The sequence below is a fragment of the Scyliorhinus torazame genome, chromosome 6 (assembly GCF_047496885.1).
Source record: "Scyliorhinus torazame isolate Kashiwa2021f chromosome 6, sScyTor2.1, whole genome shotgun sequence".
NCBI classification, from domain to species: domain Eukaryota; kingdom Metazoa; phylum Chordata; class Chondrichthyes; order Carcharhiniformes; family Scyliorhinidae; genus Scyliorhinus; species Scyliorhinus torazame.
In genome coordinates this window covers 169,086,892-169,102,357 of record NC_092712.1, presented here as the reverse complement: position 1 = coordinate 169,102,357, position 15,466 = coordinate 169,086,892, and the positions used below count along the sequence as shown (strand labels likewise).

Below are 15,466 nucleotides of genomic sequence, written 5' to 3'. Positions count from 1 at the left end.
GCAGAAAATCCTAATAATTAACATTCAGACTCAAGTGATCATTTTCCTCCTGAATGTAAAAAAAAAAGAGACCTGCAAGTGGAAGCTGTGTTCTGCTTGTTTGTAATTTGAATGGCCTAGGTGCAGTTTCTCTGAAGACTGAGACTAGAAGGAGTCGGGTGATGATGCTTAATATAAGCTTCTCATCTTTATTATTAGCATAATTAGACCCAAATGTTTCACATTACCGGAATATAGGGCTGCCAGTAAAATAAATAAATCTGGAATATTCCTCAATACTTTTAAATTGCTTAGATAATGAAACTTAATTGAAAAACCTCAACACCACAATACTACAGGCACGATTTGATGATAAATTTCTAAGTATCATTTCAGGTGAGTTTGGCTGGAAGTTTCTCCCTAGCTCTGTTAGACCATAAGACCATAAGACATAGGAGCAGAATTAGGCCACTTGGCCCATTGAGTCTGCTCAGCCATTCAATCATGGCTGATATTTTTCTCATCTCCATCCCCCTGCCTTCTCCCCATAACCCCTGATCCCATTATTAATCAAAAATCTATCTATCTCTACCTTAAAGACACTCAGCGATTTGGCCTCCTCAGCCTTCTGCAGCAAAGAGTTTCACAGATTCACCACCCTCTGGCTGAAGAAATTCCTCCTCATCTCTGTTTTAAAGATTGTCCCTTTAGTCTGAGATTGAGTTCTCTGCTTCTAATTTTTCCTACAAGTGGAAACATCGGTCGACGTCCACTCTATCCAGGCCTCGCAGTATCCTGTAAGTTTCAATAAGAACCCCCCTCATCCTTCTAAACCCCAACGAGTACAGACCCAGAGTCGTCAACCATTCCTCATACGACAAGCTCTTCATTCCAGGGATCATTCTTGTTGGTGAATTCTCCACTGCTATCTAGCGGGTGTGAGCGGACCTATCCCCTGAGGCTCCCCTGCCACCTGACAGTCCTGGAGGCCCGCTCTAGTCTCTACCAGATTCTGCATGCTCGCGGCCATGGACCACAGAGAGTGGACCATCGGCATCTAGGACTGCGCCACATCACGCTGCGACTGTGCCACCACCTTCTGAGCTTATGTCACATCAGCCAGAGACTGCGTCATCTCCCTCTGCGACTGGGCCACCTCCCTTTGTGTCTGCGCCATGTCAGCCAGCATCTGGGCAATGCCGCCGATGTTCCCAGGCATGGCCTGCTGTGACTGGGCCACGCTCAGGAGCGCCGCTGCGGTTTCCAGGTGCCTCTGGCACTTGGTTGCCTGTGAGCCTCGACCCCCATCTGCACAGAATGCCTCAGGCCTTGGACATGCTGACCCATAACCAAAACCATTGCCCCAATACCTCCACTGTGGTCGCCACTTGTGCGTTGTTGGTCTGGGTGGAACGCATTGTCGGCATCACCTCATGCCGCTGCACGCGGTTGGATTCCTCCAACTGCACCTGTAGGTACTGGATGCTCGCCGACAACCCCTTATGTAGTCCCTGGCTCTGCGACTGCATCTCCACTATGAATGAGACTGTTTGCTCCAGAAGCTCGAGACCGGTCTGGAAGGCAGCTACTTCCATGGGTCGGCCTAACCTCTGACTGTCTGCCCCCTCGGGTGTTCCTACCTCCACCTGCTGTACCAGAGCAGCTGTGTGGTGAGCACCAACTAATGTCCCAGGAGCCTCTTCACGAACATGCCCAACCGAGGTGAGTATCTCTGGGATGGTGGAGGGTGTTGGAGACAGCTGTGACGTAAAATCACTGTAATCCTCCAACCCGAGCTCCGGCGTCACCTGAGGGCTGATATCTGAGCTGCCTTCAGCTTTGGTGCTTGGCTCATGGGGGGGCTCCAGCTGTGGCACTGGCTGAGGGCGGGGGATGCCAGATGGATCAGCAGGTCTTGTAAGACACAAGATAATATGCATGTTTAGACCGCAGGCAGGAGGTGAGTTGGAGTGGGCGTGGGGGGGGGGTGGTGGTGTAGGGGCGGTGTAGGGTGAGGGGGTGGGGTGGTTTGAGGTGAAGGTGATGTGGGTGAAGGTGGTGTTGGGGGGGGGGGTTGACATAAATGTCACAGAGACCTGCAACTAAGCGGGGTCTCACGTCCTCGCCCGCACCGACCTCCCTTTCCTCTGGGTTGCCGACCGCATCCAGGGCCCTCTGCTTGGCCATGATGAGGAGCCGCTGGTTTGGCAGTCCACCTCCAGTCTTCTCCCGCTGCCAGCCTTCTCTTAGCGGGGGGGTGGGGGGGGGGGCGACAGAAAATGACAGTGTTAGACTGTCCAACTCATGCAGCCCAGGGTGTGGGCAGCTGGTGGCCTCAATGGCCAAGGCACCCGGTTCGGCCACCCTCCAGCTTGGGGATAGGGTTATTGGTGTGCGGGACGGGGGTTGGGACAGTGCTGCCTACTCACTCTGGACGCCCTGAGAAGGTTGTGCAGTTTCTTCCGGCACTGCTGGCCGGTCCGGACTACATTGCCCACGGCGCTGATCACCTCTGCCCCCTGCGCCTCTTATGATGAATGGCGGCGGCTGTCAGCCTCCCTCCCAGGCTGGGGTACAGGATCAATCGCCTCTCCTCCACAGCATCCAGGAGTGTCTCCAGCTCGGCGTCTGTAAAATGGGGTGCCACTCTCCTCGCTGCCATCTTTTTGTTGGGATGGTGTGTGTGGGGAGTGCAGTGTGTATATGTGATTGCAGCTTGTCAGCCTCTTGAGTGTCATTCGCCGGACCGGCGGATCCAGCACCGCTTCTCATTAGAATCGATTGGGCTGCACATGGCGCCGATGCTAGCCCCTTGACAGTGGTGGGATCGGTAGGGCAGCACGGTGGCGCAGTGGGTTAGCACTGCTGCCTCACGGCGCCAAGGTCCTAGGTTCAATCCCGGCTCTGGATCACTGTCCGTGTGGATTTTGCACATTCTCCCCGTGTCTGCGTGGGTTTCGCCCCCACAACCCAAAAATGTGCAAGCTAGTTGGATTGGCCACGCTAAATTTCCCCTTAATTGGAAAAAATGAATTGGGTACTCTAAATTAAAAAAATATATTTAAAAAAACAGTGGCGGGATCGGTCCAGATGTGGCACCAGTTTTGCTGTCATGAAAGTCCACAAATTCTACATTGGTGTCAACACTGAGTCCCAGAAATGGAGAATCCTGCTAGATGCGTTTGAGTCGGCGAGGCTGTGTGCTAAGTTTTGGGATTGGGGGGAGCGGGAATGACGGAAATGAAGAACTTATTTTTGCCAGGGCACTTTGCAAGTTTGGAGGAGATGGCGGAGAAGTTTGGGATTCCGCAGGTGTGGGACCTTGCAATAAAGGTTTTCCTGACGTTTCCTCCTTTGACACCTCCCTCCTAACGATGACCATGAAACCATTGTCAATTGTCGTAAAAACCCATCTGGTTCACTAATGTCCTTTAGAGAAGGAATTTTCTTTTAAAATTCATCCATATGACGTGGGCGTCTCTGGCTGGGCTAGCATTTATTTCTCACCCCTAATTACGTTTGGTGCAGTTAAGAGTCAACCACATTGCTGTGGATCTGGAGTCACATGTAGATCAGACCAGCAGATTTCCTTCCCTAAAGCACGTTAATGAACCAGATGGGTTTTTATGACAATTTAATAATGGGAGATGAGGAAATGGCTGAGGAACTGAACAGGTTTTTTGGGTCGGTCTTCACAGTGGAAGACACAAATAACATGCCAGTGACTGATGGAAATGAGGCTATGACAGGTGAGGACCTTGCGAGGATTGTTATCACCAAGGAGGTAATGATGGGCAAGCTAATGGGGCTAAAGGTAGACAAGTCTCCTGGACCTGATGGAATGCATCCCAGAGTGCTAAAAGAGATGGCTAGGGAAATTGCAAATGCACTAGTGATAATTTACCAAAATTCACTAGACTCTGGGGTGGACCCGGCGGATTGGAAATTAGCAAACTTGACACCACTGTTTAAAAAAGGAGGTAGGCAGAAAGCGGGTAATTATAGGCCAGTGAGCTTAACTTCGGTAGTAGGGAAGATGCTGGAATCTATCATCAAGGAAGAAATAGCGAGGCATCTGGATGGAAATTGTCCCATTGGACAGACGCAGCATGGGTTCATAAAGGGCAGGTCGTGCCTAACTAATTTAGTGGAATTTTTTGAGGACATTACCAGTGCGGTAGATAACGGGGAGCCAATGGATGTGGTATATCTGGATTTCCAGATAGGCTTTGACAAGGTGCCACACAAAAGGTTGTTGCATAAGATGAAGATGCATGGCATTAAGGGGAAAGTAGTAGCATGGATAGAGGATTGGTTAATTAATAGAAAGCAAAGAGTGGGGATTAATGGGTGTTTCTCTGGTTGGCATCAGTAGATAGTAGTGTCCCTCAGGGATCAGTGTTGGGCCCACAACGGTTCACAATTTACATAGATGATTTGGAGTTGGGGACCAAGGGCAATGTGTCCAAGTTTGCAGACAACACTAAGATAAGTGGTAAAGCAAAAAGTGCAGAGGATACTGGAAGTCTGCAGAGGGATTTGGATAGGCTAAGTGAATGGGCTAGGGTCTGACAGATGGAATACAATGTTGACAAATGTGAGGTTATCCATTTTGGTAGGAATAACAGCAAAAGGAATTATTATTTAAATGATAAAATATTAAAACATGCTGCTGTGCAGAGAGACCTGGGTGTGCTAGTGCATGAGTCGCAAAAAGTTGGTTTACAGGTGCAACAGGTGATTAAGAAGGCAAATGGAATTGTTTTCTTCATTGCTAGAGGGATGGAGTTTAAGACTAGGGAGGTTCTGCTGCAATTGTATAAGGTGTTAGTGAGGCTACACCTGGAGTATTGTGTTCAGTTTTGGTCTCCTTACTTGAGAAAGGACGTACTGGCACTGGAGGGTGTGCAGAGGAGATTCACTAGGTTAATCCCAGAGCTGAAGGGGTTGGATTACGAGGAGAGGTTGAGTAGACTGGGACTGTACTCGTTGGAATTTAGAAGGATGAGGGGGGGATCTTATAGAAACATATAAGATTATGAAGGGAATAGATAGGATAGATGCGGGCAGGTTGTTTCCACTGGCGGGTGAAAGCAGAACTAGGGGGCATAGTCTCAAAATAAGGGGAAGTAGATTTAGGACTGAGTTTAGGAGGAACTTCTTCACCCAAAGGGTTGTGAATCTATGGAATTCCTTGCCCAGTGAAGCAGTAGAGGCTCCTTCATTAAATGTTTTTAAGATAAAGATAGATAGTTTTTTGAAGAATAAAGGGATTAAGGGTTATGGTGTTTGGGTCGGAAAGTGGAGCTGAGTCCACAAAAGATCAGCCATGATCTCATTGAATGGTGGAGCAGGCTCGAGGGGCCAGATGACCTACTCCTGCTCCTAGTTCTTATGTTATTATGTTCTTATTAGTCTTTTAATTACAGATTATGATTGAATTCACATTTCACCATCTGCAGTGGTGGGATTTGAACCTGGGTTCTCAGAACATTATTCTGGGTCTCTGGTTTATTAGTTCAGTGACATTACCACTATGCAACTGCCTTCCCTGTCGTCCATACCTGGTGTGGTCTATGTGTGACTCCAGATCCACAACAATTGGTTGACTCTTAACTGTCCCCAGGGATGGGCAATAAATGCTGGCCCAGTCAGCAACACCCATGAACAAATTTATAAAAATGGTTTGGCATGGGCAGTCGGGGCACCTGATTTTTAAAAACTAATCTCTTTAAAGGACGTAATGGAAAGGGGCGTTCTATCTTCAGGGACTGTCCTTTCCCAATCGGGGTCCATTCTCCTTAAGATGGAACCACCCCCACTTTATTCCTACCAACTCGCAGTCTTAAACCCACCCTACCGCCCATCTTCCTGACCTGCCATATCTTTCCTGTGCAAGTCCTCGGACTTACCTGTTTCTGAGGATCCATGGACCTTCTACCTACCGGCCAGTTGGATTGGCTGGCAATCCTCGAGGACAGAACTTCCTCCTGAGTGAGCCTTCCCATAGCGTGCCATGGCTGTGGCAGAGCAGGCCAGTATGGAATGGGTCGGCTCCATGACGACTTTGTTTTCGGGGTTGGGAGTGAGCCATCCATCTTCCCTATAATGTTCAGCCCCATGTATTGGTGAATATTTAGCTCAAGCCAATTAACAAATACGACATCAAAAGCCAAATGAATTTCCCTTATTATTGCTTCGAATGAAGAAAAATTAAAATTATGTTTTAATTGTTCTTTTTTAACAGGGCCCACCTGGACTGACTGGCGAACAAGGCTTTGATGGAGTCCAAGGCCTAAAGGTAGGAGATTCCATTGATGTGGGTTGCTTGATCGAGATTTTCTCCTTATGAAGTATTTATTTTTGTCTCGACTAGAAACATATATTAAAAAACAATGTGAAATTGGTCTATGTCAGGAGCGTGAAAAGTGCTGGTAGTGAATAGGCAGAGGATATTTCACCAATTCAGTTTTAATTTTTCATTGGCTTGGAAAATATTTTCAAGATTTCAAACCAATTAACAGTGGCAGTGAAACTATGAATCAAGTCTCCAAAAAGAGCGTGAACTATTGTTCTGTGAATTTCAAGGTCAGGTGTGGGGAACAATTGGCTGATTCATTTGGAGCCCGTTTTACACTGCTGGCCTGGATCAAAATTATAACGGCATTATAGCAGGCTCAGTGAAAAATGTTCCAATGAAGAACTTTATTTTTTAGGAGTGCAAATATGAAGTATGTGATGTCTGTTGTGAATTTGATTCTGTTTCTCAAATTTACTGTTTGGTTAGTTTTTCTCTTTTACTGGGCCAAACCATAAGGGACATAATGGCTGAAACTCCATTTTTGGGTCTTACTGGAGCAGTATTTAAATAGACGCAGTAATGTTGTTTGAACTGATGTCACATGTTGTCACATTTAAAATTGGCAGGAATGCCCTTAAAGTGAGAAACAGTGTGATTTTGCTCTAAATAATTTTTACAAATATCGCACACAAAAGGGAGAATTTTCACTTTGTGTGATTAGGTAAAATGGGCAACAGTGAATCAAAAGCATATTTTACATCTCTTCCAATTTTTTCTCAATTGTCCTTTAATGGAAATAAAATTGGAAGACGTAAAGCAGCTATGGATTCGCTTTTGCCATTTTTACGCCATTGCGCAGTCAGAATTACTCCCTCAGAGTTCTATGATTGATGAATGCTGGAATTTTACTAGCAAGTACAACTTAATGTAACTTTTATGATGCTTGCCAAGGAATAGGTGGTCGATTCATGTTTGCACAATCAATCAATTCTATCAGTTAAGCTTACAAATACTGAAATATTTGGAATGGACCACATATTGAAGCACCGACCTGTCTTCATTGTGATTGGTGTTTGGAATAATTGTAGAGTCAGAACAACCTTGTGGAAAACAATTCTAACAGTAGTGTGATAACATTTTAAAAAATATTTCTCCCTCTCTGTTTTCCATATGCAACAAATGTATGGATCCAAGTACAGACAGAAAATGAGTCATATACTTAAAACTATACTGTCAGGAGGACAGTTAGTAGCCTTTAATATATGCTCATGTAAATGAAATGAAAAGAAAATGATCCTGCATTGTTTTTATTTACTTACCTGATCATCTTTCATGTGTTTAAACTGCTTCTGGGCTGCTTGTTGGAAGTCCAGCAACATTGGTCTGTATGTAGCCTTTTATGTTTTGCAAATTTGTTTCCTTGAAACTGAGAAACTTTGTTTAGATCCAAGTAAAAAAAACAACACGACTTGAACACATGAGCTCGGAGACTCAGCATTTAATTTCTCATGTGATATTTCATGGATTGTTTGTGAATTTAACAAAATTTTCCCAACTAAAGAATTAATTCTACCAAGTTGACATCACAACAGACAAATGCTAGAACTGATTCGCTGAAACATTGTAAACATGTAACAATTTATTTTAACAGAAGTACGACAAAACAGTGAGCTTTGTGTATTTACTTTGTCTTTGAGTTGTAACCAGGCAGCCTCCAAGTCATTGATGTAAGACTTCATTCCTGTGACCTACAGGCTTATGATTCCTTCCTGACATTTAGGGGAAATTAAATAAGACACAAAGGCCTGGATTTTCACTCCTGAATTGGGGTGCAGCGACAGGAAAAATCCTGACTCTGCAAAGCCAACTTAGGAGAAAGTTCACCAGATGGTCTGGTTATAATTCTGGCCGGTGTGCGGGGCAGTGGTGGTGGCGAAAATAGTGGTTGGTGGAGGTAGCAATAGGTGCAGCAGGCTGTAGAGGCAGACTGTGTGAAAGGCTGACCTCAGTGCTCTGGCATTTTGTCCCAGCCTCATCCCCTCACATCGCTTCAACCCCCACACACTCCCCATGCTCTACTTATGCCAAACTATGCCACCTCATAACCCTCACTGACCCCATAGCCCCTCACAGCCTCCATGCCAATCTACACCCCTCATACTTCATGTCAACTCAGTGCAAACTTAGGGCAGCCTATGCCCCTCACCCTCTACCTTTTCCCTTTATACCCTCCATTCCAACTCACCCAGTATCCCACCATAGGCAGACCTTGGGACCCATGCTAAGAAAAAATAAAATAATGTATTGGATCTATTGATGACTTCACTATTTAAAAAAACATTGATAGAAAACCATTCACTATATTTAGCTTCCTTCAACAACTTAATCCTTTATAAATACAAATATATGTATCCATAGCCCCACATCATTGGGCAGAATTTTCCCAAATATTGGCAAAGGCCAATAGCAGATGGGAAAAGTGACATTGAAGCCACCGGCGTCAATGGCGGCTTTCTTTGTTTGGGAGGTAGAGAGAAAAAAGACAAGGGGTGGGCTGATGCCCGAAGTAGGGTTAATTCCTCTTCCTCGTGTGCCAGGCTTAGCCTGATACAATTTAAGGTGGTTCATAGAGCGCATATGACTGGGGCGAGGCTGAGTAGGTTCTTTGGGGTGGAGGACAGATGTGGGAGGTGCTCAGGAAGTCCGGCGAACCATGTCCATATGTTTTGGTCATGTCCGGCACTGGAGGGGTTCTGGAGGGGAGTTGCGGGAACAGTATCTAAGGTGGTGAAAGTCCGGGTCAAGTCAAGCTGGGGGCTAGCACTATTTGGAGTAGTGGACGAGCCGGGAGTGCAGGAGGCGAAAGAGGCCGGCATTCTGGCCTTTGCGTCCCTAGTAGCCCGGCGAAGGATCTTGCTAATGTGGAAGGAGGCGAAGCCCCCCATCGTGGATGCCTGGATAAATGATATGGCTGGGTTTATCAAGTTGGAAAGGATAAAGTTTGCCTTGAGAGGGTCTGCGCAGGGGTTCTACAGGCGGTGGCAACCGTTCCTAGACCATCACGCGGAGCGTTAGATGAAGGTCGGACAGTAGCAGCAACCCAAGGGGGGAGGGGGGGAGGGGGGAAGGGGAGGGGGGGGGGGGGGGGGGGGGAGGGGGGGGGGAGGGGGGGACATCGTTCGTGGGGGGGAGGGGAGAGAAGGGGGGGGAAGGTGGGTTTCACGGGGTGGGGGGGGGGGGCATTTGAGCAAGAAAGCACATGAATGATCCGGAAACTGACATGTACGGGAAGAATCCAATGTACAAAGTTCTGTATCTTATTGACTTGCCATGTTCATGTCTTGCCACGCGAGTTCTTTTTCTTTTCTTTGTTACGGGGGGAGGCGGGGGGGGGTGTTGTTTGTAAGGTGGAAAATATTGTTATTGAAAAATTCTTAATAAAAACATATTTTTAAAAAAAGACAAGGGGTGGGCTGGTAATATTATGCTGGCAAGGTGGGCTGTGATTGAGCATGCCCTGCTAGCAACTTAATTTTTTGAAGATCAGGGTGCCCTTTTTAAAGGGTACCTCAGTGCACAAGAGTTCACTTGGAAACCCCCTCCCATGCACCACACAACGCCCCGACCCAGAGTGATGCACTCACCAGAGCTCCTCTGGGAGGTCTGCTCACCAGGTACATGCCTTGAGAGACCAGTTGGTTTTCATAGCAATCTGCCCTCATGCCAACATGAATCAAATTTCTAATGATTCAGGCAAAGAGGCATGAAATGATATGCTAATATATGGAAATGATATTCCCAACGTTGAATGTTAGGAAACACAATACATCACTCGCGGGGGATGGGACAATTGCATCATCCTTTTATATCAGCATGAAACATGATTTGCACATCTCATGAGATTTCCCACTCCAGTCATCCAACCACCCGACAAAAACATGAGTGGAAAATCCTGGCCTTTATAACCACCTGGAGCTCAAATTAAACTGTGAACTGATAGGCACCCCATTGTGATAATGATAGATCGTGAAATTTGTTTTGTAGCACAAATTCTGTAATTAGAGTCCTCAGGCTAATAGCAACAGACAATGAAATAGCAAGGACTTTTTTTTTCAAACTACAGTATGATTTTTAATATAGATTAAAGTCCAAAAGATTTAAATGCCTTGACAGCTCCAAATGTGTTTAAATACCTTGACAGCTCAAATTAGTTTATCCAATTTTTATGCACAATTATGTCTACTTTTAACAATCCCAAAGGTCATCTCCCCTCTCCCAAAGGGGTCTCTGGAGCTATCCAAAAGGATGCCTTACCTCTCCAAAAGTTCTCCTAAAGAACTTCAGTAAGTTTAGACGTTCTTTTCAAAGTGTAAGTCCCACTGACCAAAATTAGATCTGTTTGAAGGCAGCTGCATTTTTACATGTGCAACTGCCCCCTTGAACCACAGTGCGAACTACAACCTGCCCCCATTCCTCCCGTGGTGAAAATGGTGGGTGTTGTGTATGAGGACGGGACTCCTGGAATCAGGGCTCCAGTGCGATTTTGTCTATGCTGGACACTTTCTCCACTGTTGTAAATGTTCAGGTTACAAATTTCATTTCTAAGGTTTAATGCATCTTCAAGGCAGATTCAAAACCACTGCTAGCACACAATCTAAAAGTAGTTATAAAAAATGCTACAATGCGAGTGGTACACCAATAATGTTACAAGGGATAATCATGCATACAGCGATGAATGAGTGATCAGTTCTTGATGATCGTAGCTCATCGTGGCTCTGACACCTCCTTTCAGCTGCAGCAAAATGTTACTTTTTGTAACATTTTATTGATCCTTTTTCAGAGGTGGACCTACATTATTAAACATGGTTTTCCTTTTATAGCGTCATGCTGGATTTCCTGAATTAATCCACACTTATCCAAGTGACTGTTAATTTTATCCCAATAATCATTTACAAAAGCTTTTCCACTATCGTGGTTAAACTAACTGGTCTGTAATTGCTTGGCTTATCTTTTTAAACAAGGGTGTAACATTTGCAGTTTTCCGTTCCTCAGACACCACCACTAAGGAGGGTTGGAAGATTATGCCAGTACCTTTGTGTTTCCACCTTACTTTCCCCAGTATCCTCAGGCAGATCCCATTGGACCCTGGTGAATTATCAACTTACGGCTAGTCAGCCTTAGCAAAATAAGTTAACAATTAATCCTCCAATTACTCAACATGCCACTAAATCTTAGTGAGAACAAACTAGCCTCAAACAATATAGCAAGGAACTATCTTCTCTTTGAATGCTCCTGCAGTGTATTTCAAACAGCCTGTTGCCAATCAATCATCTCTGAGTGCCCTGCTGTTTAGTATTCACTTTCATTTTGAATATTTTAGTGTGACTGTCAATTTACTGGAATTCTGTCTCCAAGGCCCAGATCTGCGAAGCAGCAAGGGGCAGATAAATTTGCTGTAATGGCAGGCAAGCCTATCAGACCACTGAAAATTAGTTGCCTCTACACTGGCCTCATAATATGCAGTGGGAGGAACTGGCAGACAAAATCCTAGTTCCAGAATGGCAGCCTACAAATTTTAGGAGTTTTACATTGCTAGGTAAACAACACCGTGCAAGTGCTACATTAACAAAGTTCTCTGAGATGAAGGGCTTTCAGTTCAGAAGCGTGCAATGGGACCAATCTCATGGACGCTTTTTTTTTTTAATAAACAATTTTATTGAGATATTTTTGACATATAAAAGACGTTGCATAGTACCGTACAAAAGGAAAAGCAAATAACACATAGTGCAAACCACAACTCCTTTCGCGCAAGGACCTGCCTAAACCACCCCCTACTCTACACTACCCTAGCGACACCCCGCCCAGCTGACGATTAATTCTCTGCGAAGAAGTCAATGAATGGCTGCCACCTCCGTGCAAACCCCGATAGTAAACCTCTCAAGGCGAACTTAACCTTTTCTAGACCGAGAAAGCTCGCCATGTCCGATAGCCATGCTTCGGTCTTCGGGGGCTTTGAGTCCCTCCATGCCATCTCCCACACCCCTCTTCCCACCAGAGGAAGATCAATTCTATTTAATTAAATGGTAGCCTGAAAGTGTGAAATGCCAGGCTACCAGGGAAGCAAAGGCCAAGACATTGGCCTCCTTCTCCTCCTGGACTCCCGGGTCCTCCGACACCCCAAAGATTGCCACCTCAGGACTCACTACCACCCCGGTTTTCAAAACCCGGGTCATGATGTCCGCGAATCCCCGCCAGTACCCCCTGAGTCTAGGGCATGACCAGAACATGTGCACGTGATTAGCCGGCCCACCTTGTCCTCCACACTTGTCCTCCAGCCTGAAGAATTTACTTATCCGGTCCACCGTCATGTGGGCCCGGTGCACAACCTTAAACTGGATCAGACTGAGCCTGGCACATGTTGCGGTCGTGTTTACTCTACTCAGGGCTTCTGCCCAAATACCGTCTTCCATTCTCCTCCCCCACCCCCCCCCCCCCCCCCAACTCCTCCTCCCACTTAAGCTTCAGGTCCTCAGTCTGTGTATCCTCTGCTCCCATCAGTTCTTTGTAAATATCTGAGACTCTACCCTCACCTACCTCTCCCCTCGATACTACCCTGTCCTGCCTCCCCTTTGGCGGGAGGCGTGGGAAGGACGGCACCAGTCTGCGCCCGAAATCCCGCACCTGTAAGTATCTAAAGTCATTCCCTCCCACCAGCCCAAACTTCTCCCACAATGCCCTCATGTTCAGGAAGCTACCTTCCAAGAACAGATCACGCACCCTCACAATCCCCGCCCTCCGCCACAGTCGATATCCGCCGTCCATGATCCCTGAGGCAAATCGGTAATTGCCGTAGATTGGGGTCCACACTGATGCTCTCACTTCTCCTACGTGCCTCCTCCACTGGACCCAGATCCGAAGAGCCGCTACCACTATAGGGCTGGTGGAGTACCGCGCTGGCGGGAGCGGCAGGGGCGCCGTAACCAGGGCTGCCAAACTGGTGCCCCCGCACGAAGCAGCCTCCATCCGCTCCCAAGCCGACCCCGTACCCACCATCCATTTCCTTATCATCGCTATGTTGGTCGCCCAGTCGTAGTTGCTGAAGTTCGGCAACGCCAGTCCCCCTTCCCCTTTGTTCCTTTCGAGCATCACCTTCCTCACCCGCGGGGACTTCCCCGCCCAGACAAATCCCAGGACACTTCTATTCAGCCTCTTAAAGAAGGACCACGGGATGGACGCTTGTTTAACTAGGAACTGAGACAGACCCTCAGCAAATTAATTCAACGAGATAAAGGTGAATTTAATTGCCTGCCGCAGATGTCAGATCCTGGAAGATTTCTATAAATCACTGCCTGAGGCAGTTGTGTAAACTTTAGCATTTTATTCTTCAATATAAAGCTCAAAACTAATTTTCTAAAAAGACTTGCATTTCACACTATAAGGCTACCATTTAATGAAATAGAATTGGTCTTCCTCTGATGGGAAGAGGGGTGTGGGAGAACAGGATTGGGGGAAGAATTTGAAACAAAGGCAATGTTATTTTGCAAAAGTTGTATTTATCGGATCAAGACAAATTGTCTTGCCAAAATCGTGTTATATAAAATATATTTCTGTTTGACGTGATGGAGTGACTGAATGAATTGAGTAGATTTTTTAAATTTCTTGTGGGAACTACTAAAATGATAGTAATTTAATTGTGTAAAAGAACAGTGAATTCAACTGTACAACATCCAGACATTTATGAGCTTATGTCAAATATTTTAATGCCTCAATGGATGACATTCAGCAATATGCTGAGATATTATGTTGATATATAAATGGATAATGTCATTTGCTTCAGATGCAAGAAAAAAAATTCTTGAATAGCCATATTGAAATGCCCCAAAGCGATTCACAAAATAGGCTTTACCACAAAGCAGGTTTTGAAGTACACTAACATGGGTCCCACATTTCATGCATGAGCACTGGCTGTAATTGTTGGCAGATTACTTGGCCGTAAGGGCATCACAATAGAATTTAATCTGAATCTTAGACAATGTTCACAAGGGCCACTGGACAACTACTCGGAGTGGGAATCGTGGCTCACATTTCTTTTCTCATTTTTGACCTGGAACACTGAGGTCAATTGTGGAACCCAACTGTTGCCCTGATAAACTCAACACAGAACAAGATTAAAACCTGCAATCTTCTGCTCTGTCTGGCCTAATACTGCACCAAGAATTGTCTTGAACTATTAGATCTTTGAAGAAATTAGTTTAAGTTGTTGTGGATGCATCTTTGCTAATTTTCTTCCTCTTTCCATTATTTATTGAAACAAGTTTTCTTATTCTATACCATTTTTGTGGTGTTTTCTGCATCTCTGGAACAACAACTTACACCAAGGATACAACATAATGCACTGAAACATCTCAAAGTGCTTCATAGAGCACTCCAAGCAGTGGAGGGAGAAGAGTTAAGGAAGTTGTCTGCATAAGGTGAAGAAAAGGCTTGGTGGAGATGTTTAATGGAGGGGAAAGAGGTGGTAAGAACATTTAGGTTTCAGTAGAACATTTGAAAGATTAGCCAAGACAGCTGAAAGTTCTCTGGCCAAAGGTGCAGTGGAGGAGGGTGGGCTATTGCAAAGGAAGGTAGGTTGTGATAAAAAAGCCAAGGGCCCATGCTGGCAGATAGAGATGGAGGAGGTGGCAGAAATAGGGAGGCACGTGTCAATAGAGGAATAATGGGAAGCAATCAGTGAGCTCAAAGACGGAATTTTCCGTTATTTGTACAGAGTGCAGGCTGAGGCGAGAAACCAGCCTGTGGCTTGCAGGGTGCAAAGCAGACTTTTCACGCCAGATTTTGCAGCATTCTGTGCAAAAGAAATCTCCCAGCGGACCCATGCCGACACGCTGGTGCGACGGGTCCTAATAGAACTGGCAATGCAAGCTCTACAGAAAGGGTGCCCGGATCTGCAATAAACAAAATTCCCCCCCCCCCCCCCCCTGGCTGTTTCAAATTCTCCCACCCCTCCCCCACCCGCAACCTCAGGGAGGGCCCCAGGAACACCCATTCACACCACTCCTCCACCTGGTAGGGCCCCCCAGGCACGATCCCTGGCAGTGCCAAGCTGGCACCCAAGTACCCTGGCACTGACAGCCTGGCATCCTGGCAGTGCCACTGGCAGTACCACCCTGTCAGGGTGCCCATGTG

The 15,466-nt window shown here is 46.1% G+C and overlaps 1 protein-coding gene across 1 annotated transcript in view; it reads left to right on the top strand.

The window, feature by feature from the left end:
- col28a1a (collagen, type XXVIII, alpha 1a) overlaps positions 1-15,466 on the top strand; it is a 321,284-nt gene that overhangs the window by 52,485 nt on the left and 253,333 nt on the right. Inside the window, exon 11 of the mRNA XM_072509076.1 lies at positions 6,227-6,280. Coding sequence (XP_072365177.1) covers positions 6,227-6,280 — 54 coding nt within the window. The remainder of the gene's footprint in view (positions 1-6,226; positions 6,281-15,466) is intronic.